We start from the raw sequence: 15,322 nt of genomic DNA on the forward strand, positions 1-15,322 counted from the left end.
TGAACCATCTTCTTGAAGCTAAAGTCACCAAGAATGAAGTCAAGGATGCCCTCTTTGCCATGGACCCAGACAAAGCCACTGGGCCGGATGGATTCTCAGCTAGATTTCTCCAAAATTACTGGTAAATTGTGGAAAAATACCTTTACAAAATGGTTATTAAGTCCCAAGCTTGCCAGAAAATTGGAGGCAGCACGAACTCTACTTTTCTTTCTCTCATCCCTAAAGAGAAAGGTGCCAACTCCTTCAATAGGTTTCGCCCAATCTCGCTGTGTAATATTGGTTACAAACTGATTACCAAAGTCATCGCTAACAGACTGAAGCTCATCCTCCCCAAAATCATTTCGGAAAGCCAAGGAGGATTCATTGAAGGTAGATAGATAGTGGACAATTTCATCCTGGTCCGAGAGGCAATACATTCAAGTCTGCGTCGAAATGAGAAAGGTATGGTTGTCAAACTTGATTTAGCAAATGCCTTCGATAGAGGTAAGCACAGTTTTCTGCTGAAAGTCTTACATGAGCTTGGTTTTGGTGAGAAAATTATAAATTGGATTCGGGATTGCATTTCGGAACCTTGGATAGCTCCTTTAGTAAATGGTAGAGCTACTGATTTTTTCAAAGCCACGAGAAGTCTCAGGCAGGGGTGCCCTCTCTCACCCCGTCTATTTGTTCTTCAAGCCTCTGTCCTCAGTTTTTATTTAGAAAAAAAATGACAGATCAGGAAATTGTTGGGCTTTGTATAGCTAGAGGTGTAAAAAATATAAATCATGCCCTCTTTGCGGATGATATCTTGTTACTGGGAGCTGCTTCTGTGCTTGTGGCCTCCTGATTTAAAGGAGTTCTGGATGAATTTTGTATGGTTTCAGGAAGCAGTCTAAACATTGGAAAATTACATATCTATTGTTGGAACACCACTTTCAGCTTGCTCAACTCCATTTCCAGAACCTTTGGTTTCGCTGCCTCTTCAAACTGGTCTTCCTTCAAGTACTTAGGCCTTCCTGTATTTCTCAAAAGAGCCTACAGCAGAGATTAGCTCCCTCAATTGGAGAAATTCAAGAACAAGTTGCTTGCCTGGGGCTTTTCCTGGCTTAACATTGTTGGTAAGTTTGTTCTCCTTAACAGTCTTCCCTTATTTCAATTTTCTATCCTACTTGCTCCCACTAGCATTCTTAGAAAAATGGAGGAGATCATTCGAAATAAAATTTGGAAGGGGGGCAAGCAAAATGAGAAAAAGATTCCGCTAGTCAATTAGGAATCCACCTCCAAACCGCTATTGGAAGGAGGCTTGAACTTCAAAAATCTTCGCTATCATAATATTGCAACGGGAGCCAAGCTTATCTAGAGAATTATTGCACATAATCTTGGCTGGGCGCAATTAGTTCTCTGGAAAAAAATACTTCAAACGTTGGTGCTCCCGCTATCTCAACCACCCTCTAACACATCCATATTCACCCTTTTTGAAGCTCTGTACTGTTATCGGGAAAACTAGTGTCCATTCAGAGCTACTAGTCCCACTAAGATGGGTAGCTATCTTAGAAACAAACAAACTAAAGTCACTTGTGTTTTCCTTTATGAGAGATAGATGAGAGAGAAGCAGAGAGTACTAACCTCAGTCTTTCGCTAGTCTCCTTGCTTGTTTCCTCTCTCCTTTGATAGAGCTTTTGCCACTCCTTTCTCACTTGTCCCGCTTCAAAGAACACCTGTAGAATCAAAGCAGAAAAATACCATAAAAGCATAGAGATCTATAACCATAAATAATGTAGGATCAAATGTACATTAACCATAGAAATGCATATACAAATACAAGATTCAGAGATATACAAACATATGGAGGAAAACTCAAATAGCTTTATTGATAGAAGTAGTAGAAGAGAGGATTACAACCACGTTGTCTGATCCAGCATCATCCTCCCAGCATGAAATCCCTCTTCACCTCATACAAATCAAGATCACCCAACAATGTCTTCAAAGAGAAACCAACAACACTTCCTTGCAAATTACAAAATTCCAGAGGGGATGAGGGATACACATATAGATGTTTGCAGGAGAGTGAGTCAGCTTCTGGGATTTTGATTAGTGTCATTTCACTGATAGTTCTTGGTTCCACTTGGAGATTTCAGATCTCTTACTCATCCCTAGGCGAATTCAGAGAGGCAAGTGTCATATGAGCAGTTTCTAGAAGATTCTCTGGGTTTCCACCTAGAAAACTGCTTCTGCCATTTGTCTGCTCTCGCTCATCGCATCCTACAGAAGGGCTTTCCAGTATGCATTGCACCCCCCATATGTAATAGGTGAGATGCATCACACCCTATGCATGGAGCAGTCTGTATGGTCTTGTTTTGACCAGTTTTGAGTAGTTTTTCATGGAGAACTTCTGGGAGATGATGTAATTAGCTGACCTTGTTCCTTTAGGGTATGAAACAAAACTTTTAGGGGTTTAGGAGCCATTGGTTTATGGACATATGTGATTGGGGTTGCAGTGCCCAAATATGTCTATAACAGTTGCCCACTAAAGCATGAGGTCGTATATCCTTTTGATGTCGGGTGAAATGCTTTATAATGAGGATCTGAGGTTTTTCGAACTGGAGGGTGACCTGTAATAAGATACAATACAATACATTATCTTCATAATATTTTCATGATCTAGTTGAGGCAGGCATTCCCATGCTCAGCTTTATAAATTCATACTTATGTACATAAGACAGACAATCATCTATGTGGCAGACTGATGAATTATCTGTGCAGCTGTGATGTACATTTGATGTCTTTATTTTCCTGAATATATCGCAGCCCGGATGGATGAAACTAGATCCGGGGTCTTCAAACTCGTTCAATCTTCACCCGAAGTACAAGTCGATCCATGTGAAAAGATGTTCTGATGTCGAACATGGAAAGACATCGCCTAATTACTAGCGAATGATGTGAGCTATTAACAGGCGCAAGAGGAATCATCGATAATGATGATGACCCCGAGGGTACTGCAGTACAATTCACGTGGTGTGAATACATGAGTTGATGTCGAACACCACGTAAAATCTTTTTGTCAAAGGCCATTGACGTAAACCTGTCGCCAGAAGTGAGAAACTTGCCATTGAGGCATGCAAACTTCAAAGTACTGAAAAGGTTGTTCCTAAGTCAACTTCTTGGATAATGAGTTGATGTCGACAAGAAGTGACCCGTCGTAGGAGGGCCTTAATGAATCCCACATCTACGACATGGAATGGAGCAAATGATTTTGTGGAGGTGAAAATGATCTGATGATATAAGGTTCAGGGTGGTGGTCACGAAAAATGGAGAGTGAAGGTATTGCAGCGAATGAGACGTTAGCTAGGTTGGTGAATTCTCTGAGCGACTCCTCTTGAACATATCGGCGATACTGAAATGGATTTGTAGTGTTAACCCCAAGGTGGATGGTACGGTGGACCAATGGTGATATGACCGGTGAACGGAATAACCCAACCCGACTCAATCATGGTGATGGAGTGAAAGTGTCATGTTCAAGAGCGACCTGCTACCAATGAAGCTATTCAATTTTTCTTCCCTTTTTCCTCAGTCATTGTTGACCAGTACCTCTTTATTTTTGTCAAGCTTGAGGAGGACATATGCTTGTTCTATAATTTTCCTTTCGGGCAACCCTGTCGCTATGTTTTAACGAGCCTAGCGACAGTGAAACTCGCTCTTGTCTGCATGGACAAGTTTGTCGCTATTGTTTTAACGAGTTTAACGACAAAGATAACTCGGTCCTTTTCAATTTTAGAGAGTCTAAAAAGGGACGTAAAGGCAACTCTAGTGGTCCTTTTTCGTAATGTAATCCCTTAAGTCCAAAAAAGTGTAAAATAATATGAAAGGGATGACTTTTCAATAGTTTTAATGAGCTGAACAAGACAAGCGCTCGATCTTTTTGTGTAATAATCCCTCAGGTCCAAAAAGATTAAAATCTAGAGGAGGGATGGCACTTCTGGTTGCTTTAACGAGATGGAGAGGCCAATTGCTCGGCAATATTTTCATATTTTATGAGTAAGATGAAAAGAGCTTAAAGGAGACTCGTTTTTTGAGGAATGAGTGATGTTTTTGGATAGCAACTGGTTCCAGGTAAGGTTTGGAACTTTTCAATCACGGCAGTGTAAAGAAGGTGGCTAATAGAATCACTCGTCATAGTTGTTCCTCAAAAGGGTAAACAATCAAATGGAGGCGTATGATCGGCTAAAAAAGAGTGGAGGTGATGGTAAGAACACGACCAAGGTTCAAAAGCTGATAGTCATGTGATCAAAATGGTTATTTACTAGAGGCGAGGTTCATTTTTTAATGAGCTTAAACTCAATGGAAACACTTGCTCATTGCTAGGTTTATTTTTTTGACGAGCTTGAACTTCACGTAAAACTGCTCATGGCAAGGTTTATTTTTTAACGAGCTTGAACTTTGTGTAAAACTACTCGTGCCAGTCATATAATAAGGATGCCTCATCAATAGGTTCATTTTTAGGGAGCTTGCACTATTCGAAACTTTGCTTCAGAGCCTTTTGTTATGCAAGCTAGGAATGACCAACCTACGAGTTTAAAGGGTTAAGAGCCTACAAACTAAGAAAATAAATGGTCCTTTTTCACTTACATGCAAAAAGGTTTACATGCCCCCCGGTATAACGAAGTAGAGTTTCCAGGTTACCATATGGAAGTTCTTGCATTAGAAAGATTGTTCCATCCGCGTAGCAGACAAAACACTTCCTTGGCTTTGTCCATCAAGATGGACAAAGGTGATTCCAGTTCCAATCACCTAACCTTTGACGGGGGAATCCTTTTCCAGTCTGATCCATTTTCCTAAACAGACAGGATAGTCAGACTAGTCATATTCCTACGCGGAAACCTACCTTATAATTGGGGTTTTCCTGCCGACGCAGACCAGGGCGCATGCCTCCTGGGTTTCAGTCACAATCACTGAATCACTTGTGATCAATCAAGTGGACGAATTGGAGATTGATGAGACATTTCTTGTGCAAAAAGACCAGTTAGGGATGGCATTTGACTAATAACTGTGTTTGAACTAGGGAGTGAAAGCTGGTCTACGAGCTGGACCACTTTGCCTTCATGCGGAAAACACATCACTCGAAAGAGTGAGGAAACAATAGCTCCCATGCTATAAATGTAGTCACACCCAAGGAGTAGATTGTAATCTAGAGGTCCTTGGACTACCATCACGTTTAGATGAACGATTTTCCTTCTCAAAGTTATAAGAAAATTTGGAAGGATCCCTAACGGTCGACTGGTTCCTTTGTTGAAGCCTGTCAGATTTCGAATCTCAGGTAGAAGCGATGGCGAACCAAGCGCTTTCCAAGTAGTTGAGGAAAGGATGCTCACAGAAGCCCCTTCATCTATAATAGTACCAACCATAATCATTCTGTAAGCCTGTACTATGATTTGGAATGGTACATTAGATGGTAGGCGGGGTCTGCCTAGTAGAATCCAATCAAAGGAAACGACTAGGTTGCTTGGAGGTGGGACCGAATAAACACCGGATAAATCTCTGACGAACTTCCTTCCTACGGTAAAGGAATAGGTAGATTGCCCCCATGTTCATCGGAGTCTGTGTTTACGAAGAAAATTTGAACGATGTCATTCTCATTCTCTTTGGTGATAGTATCATCTGAAGGTGGACCCTCTGAAGACAAGATTGGGTCGACTGCCATCTTGACTTGTTGACTTTGGTCTGGTATGGACTCAGAGGGTTTATCTTTATTTATAGGTGCTTTGATCGACAACAACGGTGTGTCAGTCGGATTTTCAACTAGCGATGGACTTGGTAAGAGTTTCTTGTATCTAGGAGGAAGTCGCTGTGGTGACGCAGGACGGTTATCCAAGACTCTTTTAGCTTCATCTAGGAAGGGACAACGGTGGAGGGCATGATCGCCTTCACACAGTTTGCAAGGAAATTTAGATCTTCCTTTTTGTCCATTGACTTTGTTTTCACTAGTTGACGGTGTACTTTCAACATGATCATCAGAGGTTGAGGACACCGGATTGTGCAAGCAGGGAGACCAATCCCTTAAGATCCATGGGATGCAAGGACAATCTCGATGATAGTGGTCTCCCTTGCAAATGACACATGGAGATTTAGGTTTGGAAGGTGCTGTGTGTGGATTTTCGCCAGATGATGCACGGTTGCCCCCTTTCGTGGTTGGATTCTTCTTCTTCTTCTCCTTCCCTTTCTTCTTCTTCTCAGTTACTTGGTTTTTAGCGTTACTAGATTCACCAAGAGAAGAGGAAGAAGGAAAGGGAGAAACAAACGAAGTAGAAGGTTGGGGAGAAACTTCATCTGGTTGCTGATTGGATTGCTGAGGAATTGCGGTGTTTTGAACGACAGAGGTCGAGAAAAGCCATACGGGCAGGCCAATTGTGAGTCCTGGAAGGGACAATGTAGCCATATGTGGAGCACCAACATCTCCCCAAGAAGAGAAAGGACTAGGATTTCCTCCAAGGGGAAATCCTTGATTGGTAGACTCCATTTCTCAACCTAAATACCAACGAGGGAATAGTGACGTTATTCCGATTAAAATAAATTTTATGACGCTTTGACACAACTTGCTTTTTCAATTTTTAAGAGTCGAGAAAAAGCTAAAGATGACTCTAGTCGCCTTCGATTTTTAATGAGCCTGAAGTGACAAGTGCTCAGATGGACCTTTTCTTTTAAGGAGTCTGAAAAGGAACGAAAGTGATTACTCTGGAAATCTAGACAGAGGGATTACCAAACCAATCACAAAACTGCATAATACTTTTTACGGTACGACAGTCAATCTTCCCGAACGCTGTGTTCAGTGCATTGCGATCGATAGGGCGGCATACATGGCTTCCTAAGGATAAAGGATGTAGCCTATTGTGATCTCCGAATATATACTTGACGATACGTGGGAGCACAAGTCCGTACTGGCACTTGTTGTCTCAAAGAAGAGGAATCACCCAACCTACAATGAAAGCGATAGTTACCAGGCTTTACAACGTCAGAACACGTCTCTAGCCTAGACTTCTAAATGTTGTGCATTAGGTTCCAAAGTGTTTTTATGTTCATTGAAGTTTATTTTATAGTTGACCTTTCTTAAGAAGTTTGCCTTTAAGGTTCACCGCGTGATGTAGATATACAATTCCTAAATATGCAATCTAAGATGATAAATAGTTGTTTACTGTCTTTTTACAATGAAAATCCTAGCTACTAGGGAAAGAGAAATGAAATTCTTTCAACATAGAGCAGAGAGCACACACTAGATGCACTTTTCCTAAATGAAATTCAGCATGCAGTCTTAATGCAAATGCACATGCATGTATTGTTTTTCAGTTTCCTTAATGTGAGAATGACAAAAACAAAACAAAGTATAGATCTGAACTGTCTTTTTCAAAGCGACAGTACTAACAATTTTCTTTTCAAAAAACGAAAGTAAGGTCAAGACGACACTTTGCGATTTTGAATTTTAAACTGCTTTCGACACTTGAAATACTAATGATTCAAATCAAATACAATGGAAAAAGTGTAATCAACTATCTAAAAGAGGAATGCTTTGTGACACTCTTTTTCTTGACTGAAAACAACACTTGCGACACTTTCAAATCAAAAGACGACAGTTCGATTAAGCTACTATTTGCAAAGGAGAACTGTAAATGATGAAAAATACATAAAAAAAACATTCACAATTCCTTTTGATGGAGGCTGAATAATGCAAAGGAAGATGGTTTCAACAAAGATATATTGATCACAGACAACAAAACTACTGAATAAAGCTAAAGACAATGAAGAAAAAACCAAAATCTGGAGGTAGAAACAGTGGTAGTCAATCATCGCACCTGTAACACAGGGAAACAGGGATGCATCTCACCTGCAACACACGGGAGGTGCGATGCATCCAGGTTGCCAAGAAGAGACAGTGCGATGGTCCAGGGACGAGACTGTGCTTGGTTTTCACTCACAGTTTGCAGCTAAGTTCAGGGGTTTAAGCTTATTTAATGATAGTCAATAAACACAAGTTATAAGGGCTGATCTAATGAGGTTATTTGAGCTACCACCAGGGCACTTAGGATGTTTGCAAGCTAGATGTTCAATTCATAAACCAACCCAGAGATTGACTGAAGCAACGTTGATCTACTTTGCAGTTGCATAACAAAAGCAATTCGAAGGCTAGCAAGCTTAACGTCAGGCTCCGTCTGTGGTTTATAAACAAACAACAGTAAAAAAACAAAAAAACTATTCGCTCCCCAGTGGAGTCGCCATTTTGTGATCAGGGAAACTAGTGTCCATTCAGAGCTTCTAGTCCCACTAAGAAGGGTAGCTATCTTAGAAACAAACAAACTAAAGTCACTTGTGTTTTCCTTTATGAGAGATAGATGAGAGAGAAGCAGAGAGTACTAACCTCAGTATTTCGCTAGTCTCCTTGCTTGTTTTCTCTCTCCTTTGATAGAGCTTTAGCCACTCCTTTCTCACTTGTCCCGCTTCAAAGAACACCTGTAGAATCAAAGCAACAAAATACCATCAAAGCATAGAGATCTATAACCATAAATAATGTAGGATCAGATGTACATTAACCATATAAATGCATATACAAATACAAGATTCAGAGATATACAAACATATGGAGGAAAACTCAAATAGCTTTATTGATAGAAGTAGTAGAAGAGAGGATTACAACCAAGCTGTCTCATCCAGCATCATCCTCCCAGCATGAAAACCCTCTTCACCTCATACAAAGCAAGATCACCCAACAATGTCTTCAAAGAGAAACTAACAACACTTCCTTGCAAATTACAAAATTCCAACCTCTGGATCTTTTGGATGAGGGATCAATATATATATGTTTACAGGAGAGTGAGTCAGCGTCTGGGATTTTGATTAGTGTCATTTCACTGATAGTTCTTGGTTCCACTTGGAGATTTCAAATCTCTTACTCATCCCTGGGCGAATTCAGAGAGGCAAGTGTCATATGAGCAGTTTCCAGAAGATTCTCTGGGTTTCCACCTAGCAAACTACTTCTGCCATTTGTCTGCTCTCGCTCATCGCACCCTATAGAAGGGCATTCCAATATGCATTGCACCCCCCATGTGTAATAGGTGAGATGCATCGCACCCTATGCATGGAGTAGTCTGTATGGTCCTGTTTTGACTAGTTCTGAGTAGTTTTTCATGGAGAACTTCTGGGAGATGATGTAATCAATTGACCTTGTTCTTTTAGGGTATGAAACAACACTTTCAGGGGTTTAGGAGCCCTTGGTTTATGGACATATGTGATTGGGGTTGCAGTGCCCAAATATGTCTATAACATGTACCAAAACCTGTCCGCTTATTAACGCTCATGCCTATTGGGTCCCTGGAAATGGAAAAAGGATCAATCTTTGGACAGACAGAATTATGAACAATGATCCGCTGGGTGACTGTCGCTCTCTTCAAGCTCTGCGCAGATGGATGAATGAGGCCGGTTTGCGGTCCTTGTGGGACATATCCATCTGGCAGGATTCACGCTGGGCTGGCTGGAATCTTGAAATGCCCCCAGATTTATTTATGGAGCGCGAGGTCCTGCTCTCCAAGCTCCATAGACTGGCTCCAATGCTAATTCGAAAGCGGGACTCAAGAGGTTGGGGTGTGCAGGCTAGTGGATATATCGTCGCTCAAGGATATGCCAAGCTGTGTAAGTGCCCTCATGTGGCCACGAATCTAGAGCCGTGGAAAGGGATATGGCATTATCCCTCCTTGCCAAAAATTGACTTCTTCAACTGACTGTTATGCCACTCTAAAATCCTGACAGATGATAATCTTTAGAAGCGAGGCTTCCATGGCCCTTCAAGGTGCAACCTTTGTAAGGTAAACCAAGAAACCGTATCTCATCTGATGCTTGAATGTACCTTCACATTGTAGATTTGGGCCGAGCTGCTGGGAACTTTGAGTTCCAACTTCGTGTTGCCTTCCTTCATTCATGATTTCTTTGATAAATGGCTGCAAAGGTCTCCTGGTCCTCCTCTAAAAAACAAAATTATCAGAGCCACTTGGGCTACCCTCCCTAAAATTTGTTGGCAGGTTTGGTTTGAGCAAAATAAAAGGATGTTCAGAAACTGCGAACAGGATGCCAAGCTTGTGGTAGTTAAAATAAAATGCCAATTAAAAGAGTGTTTGAGAGACCATAAAGATGACTTAAGTCTCAGCCAGCAAGATATAATTTGGGGCTCTTCTCTCGATCTTCAGTTCCAAAAATTCGCAAAGAGTATCTCCCTCCCAAAAGTTTGGCAAATAAGGGCTACAACAAAAGAGTTCCAACAATGGATTGCAAACCACCAGAGACACTTTCTATTTTTTGATGGGGCTGCAAAGGGCAATCTTGGAAGAGCTGGTGCTGGAGGAGTCATTTTGAATCCAGCTAGCTTTAGGATCCACAGTTTCGCCTGGGGTTTGGGCATCGCTTCTAGTATTCAAGTTGAGGCTTTGGCTCTTTTTCAAGGACTCAAGATTTTGAAAGTGTTGAACATCAGGGAGGCTAATGTTATCGGGGACTCTCAGGTTATCATTAACACTATGGTGACACATTCTAAGCCAACGGATCTAAAGCTTGCAAGGCTGATCCACAGAATTACAGACCTTGGAGACTCTTTCCAGAATTTGAATTTCTACCATGTGTTGAGAGCCAATAATAAGGAGGCGGACATTGAAGCTAACAAAGCAGCCCTTCTTATGGCTGGAGCTCTGCTCAGAGGCGGACAGGAAATATGGGAACCAATTCCTTAATTTAGAAAGCTGTCATGTTTTATTGCCTACTGTTAAATCAGTTTGTTTGTATCCACTATCTTGGGAAAATCATTGATATTGACCACATAGTAGCAGCTAAAAAGAGATGTGAGATAAACATAAATGTCACGGCCTTACAAGGTTGTACGATACTTCTGGAATTAAATCCACCTATTGTAATCCGTTCTTTGGCATTAAGGCCAAGTATCTAATATATCCACTATCCGTTTCTGTAAAAAAAAAAAAAAAAACAAAGGGTTAGGATCGGGAAACATCAAAGAGTGACTAGATAGATTTCTTATCCAATATAGTGTCATATCAGACAATAACACCATAATTTCAAAGATTATCTCTTCAACAAATTTAGATCATAAGCCTATAGCAATCAAACTTGGGGAAAGTAAAAATTTGGGTCCCCTTCCCTTCTGATATAGTCCTCTTTGGGCCACCCATGAAGAAGTCATATTAATGGTCACATCAGTATGGAAACAAAGTATAAATGGTTCTTCAAATTTTGTATGTGAGACAAAGCTAAAAAAATGTCAAAAAAAACTTACAAATCTGGCCGAGAGCACACTACAAAGAACCTCATCAAAAGAAAATCGAGTTGTAGAGAGAGATTGAACAAATGCAAAAAATTTAGAGGAAGGATGAGTAACAAAAGAAAATCAATTGTAAGAGAAAGAACTACATTGGGAAATATATAAAAAACAACAGAAAATAGGAAGATACATGGAGGTTAAAATCCAGAAATTTGTGCATTCATGCCGGTGATTAAAACACCGTTTTTCGTAACACCACAAAAATGAGAAAAATAAAAAACCATATAGAACCAATAAAAGGAGAAGGAGAGATAGAAATCAAGGGACAATAGGAGCTAAAAAAAATAAGTTCATCAGCATTACAAAAGTTTGCTATCAGTTGATCCTGTAAATCCAAGTTATGAAGAATTTATAAGTTATATTCCCAAAAAGATCTTTGAAGAGACAAATTCAGAAATCTTAAAAGAAGTGGAAGAAGAAGAACTATAGTCAGCTATATGGAATCTCCAATGAGATAAAGCTCTGTGTCCTAATGGGTTTTCCATAGCTTTGTACCGATCCTTCTAGTTAATTATTAAAAAAGACCTTCTTAAGATGATCAAGTGGGTATTCAAACAAAAAAAAATTAGGTGGCTTCACTAACTCCACCTATTTGGCCCTTATCCCTAAAGAATTGAAGCCCTCCTCCTTTCACTGCTTTTGACCCATATCTCTTTGCAACTCCTCATACAGAATTATATCCAAGATCTTATCCAATCGAATTAAACCTCTTCTCCCCAACTTGATTTCCAAAAATCAAGCAGGCTTTGTCCCTAACAAGTAAATTATCGACGATATAACGGTCTCTGTATTCAAGCTTTTGTGATCCATAATGAATTAAACAAAGTCTTTCAATAGAAATCACATGAAATATTTTTTTGGCCGACACGTTTCGAACCAACAAGTGTGGTTCATCATCAGGACCAGATGAAGAGGCAGACCATGGCAAAGGCTTAAATAGAGAGCAATGTAGAGACATAATTTCAAGTAACGGCTATATTTGAACAATAATGTTTAAATTATAATATTAATTTATTAATATATTAAAAATAAATATTATTAAGTAACGACTATATTAAACGGCTAGTTTTTGAAAAAATATTTAAATAATGATATTATTTCATTAATTTATTAAAAATATTAATAAGTAACGGCTATATTAAACGACTAGTTTTTGAAAAATAATATTTAAATTAATTTATTAAAACCAAATATTATTAGTTCTTGAAAAATAATATTTAAATAATGATATTAGTTTATTAATTTATTAAAATATTAATATGCAACGACTATATTAAACGGCTAATTTTTGAAAAAAATATTTAAATAATGATATTATTTCATTAATTTATTAAAAATATTAATAGGTAACAGCTATATTAAACGGCTAGTTTTTGAAAAATACTATTTAAATTAATTTATTAAAACCAAATATTACTAGTTTTTTAAAATAATATTTAAATAATGATATTAGTTTATTAATTTATTAAAATATTAATATGTAACGACTATATTAAACGGCTAGTTTTTGAAAAATAATATTTAAACCGTGATATTAGTTTATTAATTTACTAAAAACAAATATTAATAAGTAATCGCTATATTAAACAACGAGTTTTTAAAATAAATAAATAAATAATCAAAGCCAAACTTTAAAGGAGGGGAGTCAAAAGTTATAAAAACAATTGAAGACCCTAATCGAGACAAGATCATTTCATAAATAAAATAACTAATGAAAATAGAATAAAATAAATTAAAAATAATTAATGGAAAAATAAATCAAACAAAACAAAAATATACACAAGTCAAAATAAATATATATCTATAAATAAATAAATAAAATTAAAAATAAATAAATAAAAACAAAAACATATATATATATATATATATCCAAAGAAAAAATAATCAATAAATAAAACGGGGTCAACAATAAAATATGGGGCTAAGGCCCATTAAACAAATAACAAAAATACTAAAAGGAGTTAAGAACGAATATGATGATAAAATACATAAAAATAAACTCTAATGAAGAATAAACCAACAACAAATACTATAAAAAGGATGCCAATTCGTACATAGATTAAAAAAAAAAAACCCCTAGGAGGACAAGACAGTGACTCAACTTCTACTAATATTCCAACCATCATCTCTATTCAAATTATTGGGTATTTTTTCAATTTCTAGGGCCTCCCTCAATTTACGATGATGGAAAGAACTAACCTTAGCGACGACTTGGGCCTCCTCAATGCAGATGTGATGCTTAGATTTATCTGTTTGCTCCGCCAAAGTAGAGGAGTGGGTCCTGCCATGCTTGATGTTAGCAGGATGCTCACGAATCCTTTGATTAATTGAGCGACCAGTCTCACCAATGTATGGAGTCCCACAAGAGCATGGGATAACATAAACACCCTTCATATTCTTGGGTCCACTAGGCCTTTTACAGATCTAAGGGAGCTCCGGATGGTATTTAAAGGCCGAAAGGTTGAAGCCACCTTATGTTTCCTTAGGATCTTTGCAATCTTGTCAGTGGTCCCTTGGATAAAAGGAAGATGAACACCAGAAAATTGATCCTTGGTATCTTTCTTAGCACTAGGACCTAAAAAATTCTCTCATGTGATTTCTACTGAAAGACTTTGTTTAATATAATGGTCGTTAAAGAAGTTATCCATTCAAGCTTAGCCAAAAAAGAACAAGGCTTCATAATGAAACTTAATATGGCCAATGCTTTTGATAGAGTCAATCTCTCCTTTCTCTCAGTTGTCCTACAAAAAACTGGCTTTGCTCCTGAATTCGTAGACCTTATAAAAGCTTACATTATAGGCCCCTGCATTTCCCCCCTCATCCATGGAAGTCCTGGATGCTTTTTTAAAGCTCAAGAGGCTTAAGACAAGGTTGCCCTCTCTCCCCTTTCCTCTACATATTAATGGTTGAATCTCTCAACAGGAACTTGGAACATTGTAGGAGGAATGGCTCTATCACTGGACTATTCTTCAGCAAAGGTGTCAAGAGTATTAATCACTCTTTATTTGTTGATGACACCTTATTCTTAGGAGGTGCTTCATGTATTGTGGCTAGAAGGTTCAAAAGCATCCTAGATAGTTTTTTGGAGGTCTCTGGTTGCCTCCTAAACAACTCAAAAAGTAGTATATATGGCTGGAATGTTCCTGCAAGAACTCTTCAGTGTATATCCAAAATCTTAGGAGTTCCTTTCCAAGCAAACTGGGATCATTTTAAGTACTTGGGATTGCCCATCACAAAAGAAATTATGAAGTCAGAAATATGGTATAATTATATAGAAAAAATGAAGAAGAAAATTCAAAATTGGGGCATCCTTTGGATTAACCTTTCTGGGAGGATAATGTTGATCAAATATGTATTAGCTGCTCTTCCTCTCTACCAATTTGCTACAATTCATGCCCCTTCTAGAGTCCATAAGAAAATAGAACTTATTATCATAAACTTCTTATGGCAGGGAGGCAAGAATGAGACAAAAAAAATCAGTTTGGTAAAATGGAACCAAGTAATTGCTCCATTTGAAAAAGGAGGAATCTCCATTCGCCTTCCTGGATTAATGAATATAGCCTTAAGAGCTAAGGTCATTTGGAGATTTATAATAGGAGATTCCACTTGGTGGAAGCAAGTTTTGGAAGCAAAATTTCTTAACTCTCCTCACCAATCCTTTTTCACTAGGAAAATGCCCACCAGACCTTGCTCTCAAATTTGGAAATTAATAACAAAAACCCTCCCCCTTGTCATAGAAAACACATCTCAAATCCTAGGGGGTGGACAGGACATAAACCTTTGGAGTGATAGTATCATGGGCAGTGGTGGGCTCCAGTATTGTAGCAATAATGCTACAACTCCTAGAACTCCCTTCTTTAATTTTATCAACCCGGTAGTTCGTAACAAACTTGGAAGCGACGGTGCTGTATGCACAAGTACTAGCTCTTGCCGCAGCTGTCACTTGGTCAGTTGGCACAAGTCCGCTAGGGGCTCAAGCCA

At 38.7% G+C, this 15,322-nt stretch overlaps 1 protein-coding gene across 1 annotated transcript; it reads left to right on the forward strand.

Annotated features, from left to right (window-relative positions):
* The first annotated feature begins 10,061 nt into the window (after nt 1-10,061).
* On the forward strand, nt 10,062-10,739 carry LOC149263147 (uncharacterized). The gene has a single exon (XM_089386571.1). The coding sequence runs from the start codon at nt 10,062-10,064 to the stop codon at nt 10,737-10,739; it is 678 nt and encodes a 225-aa protein (XP_089242697.1).
* Nucleotides 10,740-15,322: the final 4,583 nt, after the last annotated feature.

This window comes from Pinus tabuliformis, chromosome 6 (assembly GCF_031772625.1).
Source record: "Pinus tabuliformis cultivar Carrire ecotype Pingquan chromosome 6, CPIR1, whole genome shotgun sequence".
Classification (NCBI taxonomy): domain Eukaryota; kingdom Viridiplantae; phylum Streptophyta; class Pinopsida; order Pinales; family Pinaceae; genus Pinus; species Pinus tabuliformis.

Excerpts from the sequence above, each read along its gene's own strand:
- LOC149263147 (XM_089386571.1), top strand. The coding sequence starts at position 10,062 with ATGTTCAGAAACTGCGAACAGGATGCCAAGCTTGTGGTAGTTAAAATA.